Source organism: Molossus molossus, unplaced genomic scaffold (genome assembly GCF_014108415.1).
Source record: "Molossus molossus isolate mMolMol1 unplaced genomic scaffold, mMolMol1.p scaffold_m16_p_13, whole genome shotgun sequence".
Classification (NCBI taxonomy): Eukaryota; Metazoa; Chordata; class Mammalia; order Chiroptera; family Molossidae; genus Molossus; species Molossus molossus.
The window spans coordinates 52,470,967-52,484,126 of NW_023425348.1; the positions used below are offsets into that span (position 1 = coordinate 52,470,967).

The 13,160-nt window shown below is 43.5% G+C and overlaps 1 protein-coding gene across 1 annotated transcript; it reads left to right on the top strand.

Moving 5' to 3' along the window:
• Positions 1-2,434: 2,434 nt before the first annotated feature.
• On the top strand, positions 2,435-4,119 carry LOC118629066 (post-GPI attachment to proteins factor 2-like). The gene has a single exon (XM_036260179.1). It carries the CDS (start codon positions 2,606-2,608, stop codon positions 3,356-3,358), a length of 753 nt encoding a protein of 250 aa, XP_036116072.1. The 5' UTR covers positions 2,435-2,605; the 3' UTR covers positions 3,359-4,119.
• The last annotated feature ends 9,041 nt before the right edge of the window (positions 4,120-13,160 follow it).

Below are 13,160 nucleotides of genomic sequence, written 5' to 3' on the forward strand. Positions count from 1 at the left end.
TGGCTGCCACCCGCACGACCAACCAGGGCCGGGGACAAACTGCAACCGAGGTACGTGCCCTTAGCGGGAACCGAACCCGGGTCTCTCCGGACCGCAGGCCGACGCTCTAACCGCTGAGCCAAACCGGCCAGGGCATACTGGCAGAACTTTAAAGTTAACTGTCTGATTCAGTAGCTATTCATCGCGTGTGGCAATTAAGCACTTGAAATGTGGCTGGTTTGAATTGAGATATGCTGTAAGTGTAAAGTATACATGGATTTCAAATACTTAATACAAAAAAACTCAATGTTTTTATATTTCTAAAGGTTGAAATATTTTGGATACATTAAATATATTAAAATAATTTCACTTCTTAGCTGTGGCTATTAGAAAATTTAATATTTATATTAGGCATCACTGTTCTAGAATATAGAATGTGGCTGCCATGAGTGGAGTGTGACCATAAGGTGGTTGCCTGTCTGGAGACCGAAGGAGAAGCCTGGTAAGGAGAGGGGTGACAGGCAGGAACTTGCACAGCTGGAGCCAAGGATTTGGGAGTGGTACATCTCAAAAAAGTGAAATATATATATATATATATATATATATATATATATATATATATAATTTTGTTGTTAATCCTCACCTGAGGATATTTTTCCATTGATTTTTAGAGAGAGTGGGAGGGACAGGAGGGAGAGAGAGAGAAAGAGACATTGATGTGAGACATTGATTGGTTGCCTCCCACCCGACCCCGGGGGCCAGAGATTGAATTTACAACCCAGGTAGGTGTCCTTGACTGGAAATTGAACCTGAGACCCTTTGGTCCATGGGCTGACATTCTAACCACTGTGCCAAACCAGCCAGGGCAAAAATGTGAATGTAATTTCAGGTGATGCAACAGGAGTAGAGGGGTCAGTTCCTCTTGTTCTGCCCTACTCATATCTAGGTAACTTACTTTTCCCTTAGGTCAGAGTCTTCTGTGTTTGTACAGATCTCTTTCCTAATTTATCCCATTATAGTAAAATTATGTTTTCATATCTGCCTCTATATTTCCAGCCTTCACCAAAACATTTTGAGCTCTTTGAGGACAGGAAACTTTTCTGTTATCTTTGTGCCAGGAGACTGGGATATAGTAAAAACCAATAAATGTTTGTGGGGACCCAGAAAAGGGGAATGGGAGAGGCTCCTCAAGTCAGTCTCAAAGAATCAGGTACCTACTTGAATCTCTACTTGATTCCTTTCTGACCACGAGAGGGTGAAGCAGAGATGCCCAAAGAAATACAGCTGGGATCTGGGGCACCATAATAGGCAGGAGAGGGGAGATTTCTGACCTAGGTTCTTCCTAGACCTTCACCTAACATCAGAGTTGTTCTATTTATTGGCAAGACAGGCTAAGCCTAGTCAGTGCCCACTCTTTCCCCCTCCCTTTTTCCTTGCTTCCCAGGTTCCCCTATTTCATTCCTTTTAAGGAGTGGCATAGGCCTGGCTGGGCCCCCTCGCTTCTTTGTGAAGCCTGAAAAATTCCCTGGTGGGGGATGGTCAGGACAGTAAACAGAACCTTCTTTATATTTAAGTGTGCAAGTCAGAAGGTAGGAAGCAGAAGTGATAATTTATGTATCTGGGACCAAGGTTTTGCCAGCTCTTTCTACAGCCTCCGACCCCCCTTTCCCCTCCAGTTATCAAATAGCTCTCTGAATACCTCTTTCTTATTTCTCTACCCCATCCTTTCTGACCTACCCAGCACTTTCCCAGGCTACAGCAGTGCAGAACAGATGGAGTCATGCAAAGCATCAATGATGGTTTACTTGGACTGTACCTCTAGTGGTTATGGCAGGACACACACACACACACACAGAGTTCTTCCAGTTATTTCTCAGCATATCCAGTAATATCCTCTATGATGAGCCCTCTCCTTTACCATTTGCATCACCAGGATGCTCCATTCTACTTGGTCCCTTTTTTTAATTTATTTTTATTTATTTTTTTATCCTCACCCGAGGATATTTTTCCATTTTTTGTACAGATAGAATGGGAGGGAGAGAGAGTGAGAAACATCGACGTGAAGGGACACATCGAGTGGCTGCCACCCGCACGACCAACCAGGGCCAGGGCCGGGGACAAACTGCAACCGAAGTACGTGCCCTTAGCGGGAACCAAACCCGGGTCTCTCCGGACCGCAGGCCGACGCTCTAACCGCTGAGCCAAACTGACCAGGGCTACTTGGTCCCTTTAATTAGATATTCTGTCCTCTGCTGCCTGTGAAGCTACAGATGTGTGCCATGCTGTCACTTGCTAGTGCTCACCATAATGACAACAGTGTTTGAGGTCAGAATATTATCTCTGTTCCTAGGGATTTTGGTGTCCCTATTGCTGACAAGTTACTGTAGTTGCTAGAATAACAAAGCAACACAAATTTAGTACCTAACCAGAGAGAATTTTTAGTTTCTTTCAGAGAAGTACCAAATCAGTATTGTTGGTTGTCCAGGTTTAAGGAAATACTTAAGAAAAACAGTCCACCCGCCCCCTTCCGTGGAACGGAGAGAACCCGGCTGCTGAAGCTCAGGCCAATCAGAGGGAAGGCTCCAGGATGGCATGGTGATGGAACGCAGTGGAAAGGTCTGACAAGATGTACCAGGTCCCACTGCCACTGGACCAGGATGGGACCCTGGTCCGGCTCCGCCTCACCATGGTGGCCCTGGTCACAGTCTGCTGTCCACTTGTCGCCTTCCTCTTCTGCATCCTCTGGTCCCTGCTCTTCCACTTCAAGGAGACTACGGCTACACACTGTGGGGTGCCCAATTACCTGCCTTCCGTGAGCTCGGCCATCGGTGGGGAGGTGCCCCAGCGCTATGTGTGGCGCTTCTGCATCGGCCTGCACTCTGCACCACGCTTCTTGGTGGCCTTCGCCTACTGGAACCACTACCTCAGCTGCACCTCTCCATGTCCTAGCTACCAACTGCTTTGCCGCCTCAACTTCAGCCTCAACGTCATCGAGAACCTCGCACTGCTATTGCTCACCTACGTCTCCTCTTCTGAGGACTTCACCATCCATGAAAATGCTTTCATTGTGTTCATCGCAGCATCCCTCAGTCACATGCTCCTTACCTGCATTATCTGGCGGCTGACCAAGAAGCACACGGATCAGAAGTCCTACAACTGGAAACAGCGGCTCTTCGTCATCAACTTCATCTCCTTCTTCACGGCGCTGGCTGTCTACTTTCGTCACAACATGTATTGTGAGGCTGGAGTGTACACCATCTTTGCCATCCTGGAGTATACTGTTGTCCTAACCAATATAGCATTCCACATGACAGCCTGGTGGGACTTCGGGAACAAGGAGCTTCTCATTACTTCCCAGCCTGAGGAAAAGCGATTCTAAATCCTTCTCTCCCGCGGAGGAGGGGCCCACAGCCCAGAAACTAGAAATGAGATACCACTCCAACCTTCCCCACCTCCTGTGTCCTTTCTGGGTCCTACTGAAGCTGGGGAAGGGGAGAAGGAGGAAGGGCACAGGACATGGCTTTACCCAGCCCTACAGCATCTCCTTTCCCCCACCCCAAGAGGAGGCACAGAGACCTTCCAGCACCATCACCCTTACCTGAGAGGCCCCAAGAAGCTGAGTTAGCAGGAGAGCTCCACCATCTGGTGCTAAAAGTCTTGAGGTTCATAACCACCATCCGGTTCTTGGCCTTAACATAGCCATCTCATTGAGGTCAGGGACCACCGAGCAGTGGCTGCCTCCTGAAAACCACAGCCATTCTCTTGACGTGGTCATTCATTTGACTGTGTCTAATAATCTATTCTGCACATCCAGGTCTACGGCCACAGTACCCTGCTAAGGCTGCCCAGATGGTCTATTCCTGACTTCATCTCTGGTGATGGGGGATAGGCAGGCTGCATGATGCCCAAGGGCTCTGCCAGTCTGTGCTTCTGTCACCTTGTGGAGGTGGTAGCCTGTGGGCTGACCTGCCCCAGAAAAAGCATTGGTACAGCATATTATGTCCCTATCCTTCTGAGATCTCTGGCTTATAGACTCTTCCTCTTTGGCAAAAGTAAGGTGGTGGGGGGGGATCAGGCACAGATTTCTACCCCCAAACTGGTGTCCCTCTCCCCATCACCCTACTACCCCTACCCCAGGCCCTGAGCTCTTTTGATTGTACATTTTGTTTCAAAGGGAAATAATTTTTTTTTTTTTTTGCCAAAAAAGAAAAACAGTCCATCCTTTCTGACCACTAAGATTTTCAAATACGTTAAATAGTACATTATTTTTACTCATTTTTATTTTTACCAATATAAAACATAAAAAAAAAAAGGCCCTGGCCCATTTGGCACAGTGGTTAGAGCGTTGGCCTGCGGTCCAGAGAGACTCGGGTTCGGTTCCTGCTAAGGGCACGTACCTCGGTTGCAGTTTGTCCCCGGCCCTGATTGGGTGGTGCAGGTGGCAACCACTCCATGTGTCCCTTTTACGCAGATGTTTCTCTCTCTCTCTCTCCCTCCCTCCCTCCCTCCCTCCCTCCCTCCCTCCCTCCCTCCCACTCTATCTGAACAAAAAATGGAAAAATGTCCTCAGGTGAGGATAAAAAAAAGTATTTCACAGCAGACCTGCCTTAGCCCTCTACATAATCAATTTTTACTCTGTAGATACTTTTTTCCTTCTTTATTGATTTGACAGAGAGAGGAAGGGAGAGGGAGAGAGAGATAGAAACATCAGTGAGAGAGAACATTGACTGGCCGCCTCCTGCAGGCCCCGCCTGGGGATTTGGCCCACAACCTGGGCATGTGTCCTGACCAGGAATTGAACTGGCAACCTCTTGGTGCATGGGTCGATGCTCAACCACTGAGCCACGCCAGCCAGGTTACATACTTCTTTCTTATCCTTTAGCTATCTCTTCTGGGATTTATCTTCATATTTCTTAGTTACATCTTTATACTATTAGTTCTTGATTTTTTTCAGTTCAGTCTATTATTTTACTACTTCCAATAAAAATAAACTATATATTTATACTCTAATGTACTCTCATAAACATATTATTTTTTCATCTTCCATCCCTCAATATATCTATATAACCTTATTTAGGTAAATCACAATTCATTATATTATGACTGTGTACTAGTTATTCATAATTGACACAATTAGCATAATAATACAGTTCCCTTTTTTAAACTGATGTTAGCCATTGCCTCTTTCCCATGCTTTCTTAATTACCTAGTATTCAAGTATAATTTATCCCAAACTTGCCTCTCATACATTCAAACACATCAGGCAACCTATCAGTTTAAATTTTAAATTGGAAACGACCCTCCAGGGGTCCTCCTCCTCCTTTATTCTGGACCTGTTGTTCTTTCAGCCTACTGCACAGTGTTTGTCCTAGAATACTTTATCATTTCTTCCCCCAGTCCTGCCTCTTTTTTTTTTTTTTTCCTGAAAGATTTCCCAATTCCAATTCTTATTTTTACATTTTTGTTATCATATTTTAGAGTTATAACATCACTTTCTTGTCTGTTCGGCCCTTCCCCACCAAGAGCATTCTGTTCCATTTAGGTGCTATATCTTACTCCTCTGAGGATATTTCTAGTGTTTTATTTCTTGAATTGTCTGTGTTGAGTCTTTGTTTCTGACTTGTCTATCCTTCAAAACTGAGTAAAAACTTATTTAAGACATTTATTAAATGTCTGGAGATCCTTGGCTATCCATTCATATGAGAGAGTGAAGCATTAGAACACAGATTAGAAACTCTGTGTACATAGACAGGGCTTGTACTACAGTGTTTTTAAAACTCTGGTTGCAACCTCATTAGTGGTTTGTGAAATCAATGTAATCAGTTGCAGCCAACCTTTCCCCCCCTCCAAACAACAGAATATAATAGAAAATACTACACTTGAACACACCTCACACATAAAAAAATTATTTTATGAAAATTTAGTCTCACCCACCCGCCCACACACAGTGTATACATATTACACAAAGGGTCAGTCCCATAAAATGGGAATTTCTTATTGTGGGTGTTTTTTTAAAGAATGTTTATTTCAAAATTAAAAAAAAAAAAAAAAATACCACTTAGGATGTTCAAGGAGATCTCCAACTGTAAGATAGGTAAGTCTTTTCTCTTGGAAGGAGAGGTACATTTCTCTGGAAAAAGTTCTCTAAACTCCTGCCTGCTGGTCTGGTAGCCAGTGGTTCATTCAAGTACTTGTCAAGCACTTATGTGCTAAACACTGTTCTAGGTACTAAGGTATACATCAGTGTATAAAAAAGACAAAAAACTCATTAACCTCTGGGAACTAAGATTCCAGAGGGGGAGACAGACAATAAGTTATACAGTATTTGGATACTGTGCTATGGTAACACAATCATAGAAAGGGAAAGCTGAATATCTGCATATAGATGCTGGTCAGAGGGAAGATCTGGTGGGAGTAGTGAATGTTTTGATGACGTCACAAATGAAGTAGACAGCAAGGTCATCATCTGAGAGTGAGAATGTGGAAGGAGGTATTAGAGACAGACATGTCTGAGTGGCTTGGTCTTCTCAGGATGTTTCTCAGTCCTTCACACAGACTCCGAATAGCCCACCCGATGGGCTTCTTGTACATACAGAAAGATCTGAATCCCAGTGGTGGAGTCAACTTAGGCTGATGATGGGATTCCCACCCCATATTCCCTCCCTTTAACTGTGACTCTTTTTCTTTTTTGTTAATCCTCACTCGAGGATATTTTTCTATTTATCTTCAGATAGAGTGGGAGAGAGGAAGACAGGAACATCGAGATGAGAGGGACACATTGACCGGTTGCCTCCTGCATGACCCGGACCAGGGCTGGGATGAACAGCAACCAAGGTATGTGCCCTTGACGGGAATTAAACCCATGAGTCATTGGTCCACAGGCCGACACTCTAACCACTGAGCAAAACTGGCCAGGGCTTCCATTGGTTTTTAGATAAGAGTAGGAGGGAGGCAGGGAGGGAGGGAGAGAGAGAAACATCAATGTGAGAGAGACACATCGATTGGTTGCCTCCTGCAACCACTGAGCCAAACAGGCCAGGGCTAATTGTCACTCTTTTTAATTCCAACCCTTCCCCTCACCCCTTACCTGCTCATATTGAGCCTGGAAACTCCTCTCTGACTGCCCTTCTTCAGACCTTAGAACAGGCCCTCTTCACACCCCTGTGGCCTTTTAGAAACCTGTTCTCTTTACTTTCTATTCCCCAACAGGTTCATATATACCACAGAGAAACTATTATGAATTCAGATATGTGAGGGACAATTTCTATAGAACTTTCAAAACAGAGTGATTGCATTCTCAACTCCAAATTCTCATGTCCCTACCCATTTTCAAAATAAGTATAAGAACCACTACAGCAGCCCCCTAAGAAAAACATCATCCAGTATATCCAGGAGTCCAGCATTTCATAATGAAATCCCAAACGATGAAAGCAAAGTTAAATTCGTTATCAAGGCTTACAGTACAGAAGATTACATGCTCCCACTCCCTCTGCCCTCCAAGTGTCTCCTCTGACAAACACAAGTATTTCTACTAGATCAACTATACTTCCTCTTCCCAACTTATTTCTCCCATTCAAGGCAGGGTTTGAATGTGTCAACATTGGAGTATGTGGATTCCCTGGAGAATTAGGTTTCTCTGTATTTACAAATTGGGAGGCTACTCTGGCTACAGTAAAAGCAATCAGGATTGAATTCCCTTCCCAGGTTTTGGTGGTTGGATTTTCTGGTTAGGGGCATATGTCCAGGAAAGAGTGGAAATAAAGAACAAGGCTTGTAGTCATCAAGCTGCTAGACTAACCTTTGGACAAGTCACTACGTAATAGCAGGTAAAGACCCAGATATTTCTCCATCTGGTCAGTCATCTAACAGCCCCAGTTTTCCAGAACATACACAACTCTTGAATAAACTGATTTCTGAGAAAACAGTTGTCACAATGCCTGTATGCTTGATACCATGTGAGACATCAGTCAGATAGGTGAGCATAAAATAAGACAGTAGCACAGTATAGATGAGGATGCACTGATCATGGAAGGAAGGAGCAGCAGCTGACAGAGGAGTCCAAGCTATAACACAAAGATGAGTTTGTCCCAATTTCCTGATTTCTTGTGAACAATAGCCTACAACCCTTCAAAGCTGGGTAGAAAGCTCATAATTTCAGTCCTAATGAGTCTATGTTTGTAGTGAGGGCAATTATCAACAAGAAACTACATTTGATTCACAATGCTGTTTACTAAAGATGTCACACAATTTTGGCATTAGAAATGACTTGGTAGGTCTCCTTATCCAACCTTCTATCCAATGTAGAAATCTTTCATAATATTGCTGGAAAATGATCATTCCACCTTTCAGTGAAAGAGAATTTAAAAGACAGTCCATTTAATTGTGCTAAGTACTTGTATCTTTATACGACTTTAAGCCTTAGCCTTTCCTTCTGAAAAACTGAACACTACCTTCTTAGCGGGGGCTCTGGTTTACAGCAGATGCTTCCCTCTAATGGTCAGGATGTGCTTCTCTACAATCTCCACATATTGGAAATGTTTGCCTTGTCGTGCCAGAAAAACACTTTCCACATGACAGATCTGAAGACAAGAATCATGTTGCCATTATTCCTTCCTGGATGCTCCACATATTATATATATGTCCCTGTCTTACAAATGACATCTCCACACACAGTCCTTAATCCTTCTACATATAGAATATGTAATAAACTAAAACACCATCATCTTCACATAAACTTTTCTTAACCCAAGTTCTCCTCCCTGTGCAAGTGCAATAAATTTTTAAAAAGGAAAGTCAGAATATATTTAACTCTGTTAAAACTCTAATTTTATTAGTTTCATTCTATTAAGATGACTATGAATCTTGATTTTGTCCCTCACTGCTTAAGAGTCAGGTTGGGGCCCTGGCCGGTTTGGCTCAGCGGTTAGAGCGTCGGCCTGCGTCTAGAGAGACCGGGTTCGGTTCCCGCTAAGGGCGCGTACCTCGGTTGCAGTTTGTCCCTGGCCCTGGTAGGTCGTGCGGGTGACAGCCACTCCATGAGTCCCTTTCACGTCGATGTTTCTCTCTCTCTCTCTCTCTCTCCTTCCCTCCCACTCTATCTCAAAAAATGGAAAAATGTCCTCAGGTGAGGATTAAAAAAAAAAAAAAGACTCAGGTTGGGGCCCAGGTGGTGTGGCTCAGTGGATAGAGAATCCTTCCATGGACTGAGAGTTCCCGATTCGATTCTCAGTCAGAGCACATGCTGGGGTTATGGGCTTGATCCCCAGTAGAGGGTGTGAAGGAGGCTCAGTGGATAGAGAATCCTTCCATGGACTGAGAGTTCCCGGTTCGATTCTCAGTCAGAGCACATGCTGGGGTTATGGGCTTGATCCCCAGTAGAGGGTGTGAAGGAGGCAACCAATGGATGTTTATCTCTCACATTGATGTTCCTATCCCTTCTTCTCTCTCTAAAAAAATCAATAAAAATATATATATTTTTAAAAAGAGGTTGGGTAAGTATTTTTTACATTTTAAATAGTTAGAATAAATGGACAAAAATGAGACAGAAAACCTTTTGAGGTGAGACAACTGTAGCATCTGAGTTGCAACAGAACCATAATTCTAGATTGAGATAACTACTGTCATAGTTAAAAAATATTTCTTGTTGACCATACTGTTTAAATATTTAAAATAGTAACACTTAAAGGTAAGTTTTATCATCTATAAAATGCATTATTTTGGAATGTCATTTAGACATGGCTTTAGCTATATATTAAGGTTCATTAAACTCTTCCTCTTCCCAAACTTCTATTTGTTTGAACTAAATAAATATTTCATTTTCTAGAAATCAGTGTTCTCATACTGTGAACCACCATAAAAGAGTGTTTTCATATACAATTAAAGCTGTAAGGGAATACCATATGCCAACCCCTTTACATGGATTATCTCATTTGAAACGGTACAATAAGTACTATTATCACTTGTTTTATAGATTACAAAACCAAGCTCAGAGAGATTCACTAAAAGTTTGTTCAAGGACATACAGCCAGTATGAGGGAGAGCTGAAGGGCCAGTAGTAATAGAGGAAACAAGGACAACAAAGCCTTGTGCTCAGAAGACCCTATGACACCAACACTGACACAATTAGGCTGTTCCCCGCTCCCCCACCTGCCAGGGGCCCTGACACAGACACTGGTCAGACAAGCACACAGAGGGGAAGATTTCACTTTATTGTTATTTACATCAACCTCACAAATAAACCCAACACAGCCAGAAACACGGAGCAGATAAAGTGCTAATGCAGAAGCCTGGAAACAGAAGGGAGGAATCCAGTTCATCTCCTCCATGTCGCCAAACTGGAAAGATATTTCTATTACATAAGAGTAAGGATAGCTGATATACCAAGCAATCCATTCTATAGACACTTTGAGCTAAGGAATAGAAAGTCTTACCAGGTAGGATCTGTGCAGGGTAAGGAAATAGAAAAGTCAGAAAACATTTGTTCCGCAAACAAGTCAGGCAAAGAAATACCAAATGACAAAAACAATATTTTCCAAAATTTTTGTATTTGAGATGGACATCTAATAAAGAAGGCAAGGGGTAGCAGTTCTACATGGTTACTTCTTGCTATTGGTTATTTTCAGAACTGTGACCTAGGTAGACACTCTCTTTCTACACCCTCAATCAGAGATGCCAGAGAGAATTTTCTAGGATTTTGGGAAAAAAATGACCTTAACTATTTACCTTGATAGCCCCCCAAAAGTAGACCCAGTGCTCCCTAATGCATATCAAGGAGATATGGGCTACCAAAGTAATCAACTTGGCAGCATTTAAAGATTAATGGAGCTCAAGATTTCCCATAATTGTCATTAGACATTTTAAGGTAACTCTATCAAGCCTGAGGTCTAAGGCACAATTATTTGGTTAGTAAATTCAAATAATTGGACTGCATTGAGATTATGATACCCTAAACTCAGGCTGCCCCAATTGTTTCTATTTCAAAACTGGAACATCACTGACTGATTTTCAGAGGCCAGAAAGATCACTAAAGGTCATCTGATCTTCCCCCTGATGCTACATAATCCTGAACTCAGAGGGTCAGAATCAGTTGCATCTTTCTAGCACCTGAGAATTCCTGGTCTCACTGGCCCACAGGGAATCCATATAAGGATAAACCAGGTCCAGCTGGCATGGCTCAGTGGTTGAGCATTGACCCATGCACCAAGAGGTCGCCAATTCCCGGTCAGGACACGTGCCTGGGTTGTGGGCCCAATCCCCAGTCGGGGGCATGCAGGAGGTGGCCAATTTATGTTCTCTCTCACAGATGTTTCCATCTCTCCCTCTCATTTCCTCTCTCTCTCAAATCAGTAAAGGGAAAAAAAAATTTTTTTAAAAGGATAAACCAGGCCAAGGAACATCCAACATGCCTCACTTGTGGCCAAGAGTCAAGGCTTGGAGTGGAACTTTCAACTAGGGAAGGAAGGGATGAAGTATTTCAACTCAGGCCTAGGATAAGAAGCAGGCCAAAGTGCTGCTATGATAGGGGAGGAGAATACAGAGACCTCAATGGAAAGGTAAGAAAGTTGGAGGGGGCATTGAAGGCTGATAACATGGGATCACCCCTGCTGAGCTTTAAATGTGCCCTCCTCTACTGTGGCTATGCTTAGTTTTCCATCTTACCTTCTCTGTAGGGGCTGATAAGAAGGGGGTCTACGGATGACCCCGTTCAAATGAAGGTCACCAAGTTTCTAGTCTTTAGGGAGCTTCTGTGAGGCTAAAAACATTCAGAATTCCAAAGAGTTGTTTGGTAGGGACAGCAGCTGAACACTAGATGAGACTGTTGGTGGGACCTAGCAAAGTTCAAAGTGGGATCCATTAAATACTCTGGAAACTAATGCTATGAATCAAGGGTAGACTTGGGATCCTCCTAAAGGTATACCTACAGCTGGCTATTTTTCTGACTTCTCTAGACACTTCTATGACCAAATTGAAGAATAAATTCCATTACAGTTGTCTATGTGCCCAAGCTGACACCCCCAACGAAAAGCTTCAAGAAGTTCCGCCCTGGCCAGTTTGGCTCAGCGGTTAGAGCGTCGGCCTGCGGTCCAGAGAGACCCGGGTTCGGTTCCCGCTAAGGGCACGTACCTCGGTTGCAGTTTGTCCCCGGCCCTGGTTGGTCGTGCGGGTGGCAGCCACTCGATGTGTCCCTTCACATCGATGTTTCTCTCTCTCTCTCCCTCCCACTCTATCTGTACAAAAAATGGAAAAATATCCTCGGGTGAGGATAAAAAAAAGAAAAGCTTCAAGAAGTTCCTGTGATCTTCAACTCTTTGAGAGGGGTCAGGAAATATTGCGCAGTCACAAAAAGTTGTCTTTAACATTGCCAGCTCCTGTTCTGCCTCTTTCCTCATGCCAGGAAGAGCGGATAGTTTCCAAACCCTCAATTCCCTGCCTGGAAGTTTTACCCTGACCAACCCAGAAGGACTTCACTATGTAGGCCTTTCCACCAACTGATTCTATGTAGTACTCCCTTCTATTCTGGATCTGCTCTGGGTTTTTGTGTTGTGTTTTTTGTTTTTTTTTGGTCGTCTTACTACTGTTCTCAGCTGCTTGAGTCCATGGCAGATAAGTAACAGTCTAGGCAGCGACAGTGACTGGATCTTGGGACGATTAATGTATAGAAATGATGCCCAGATTATTTACTGAAGCCTTCAATTCCATCTCAGAGAGTAATTAATGTTCTTCTGTCTGTAGTTCCTTCCCCTCTTCCCCTCCAAAAAGTTCCAGATGAAAAACCATCTGATTGATCTTTATACCCTCGGCTTTTAGGCACCAAGATAAGGGCCTAAATGTGACAATATGGGGCAGGGGACATTTAGTGGGCTTAGCACACAAGAGGGAGGGCTACCCAGATCCTCCTTGCATCCATCCCCAAAGCATATTCTTCCCCTACTCTGCCTTTTTACAAACCATCATCTATTTATCTTCCTCTCAAGGCTTGAAGACAAATGAAGCAGCGTGGGAGAATGAACATAGCCTTGTCTCATCAGGTCTGAATTTTAGGTCCCTTCTGCTACTGACTCAGTATATGAGCTTAAACAATTCACCTGCCTCTCTGGACCTTTAAATGAAAAGTTTGAATTAGATTCTCTCTCTGAGCTCTTTTGACTTCAGATCTATTCATACTTGAGAAATCAATGAAT

Bases quoted from the DNA above. Each gene is read 5' to 3' on its own strand.
- LOC118629066 (XM_036260179.1), top strand. From the start codon at position 2,606: ATGTACCAGGTCCCACTGCCACTGGACCAGGATGGGACCCTGGTCCGG.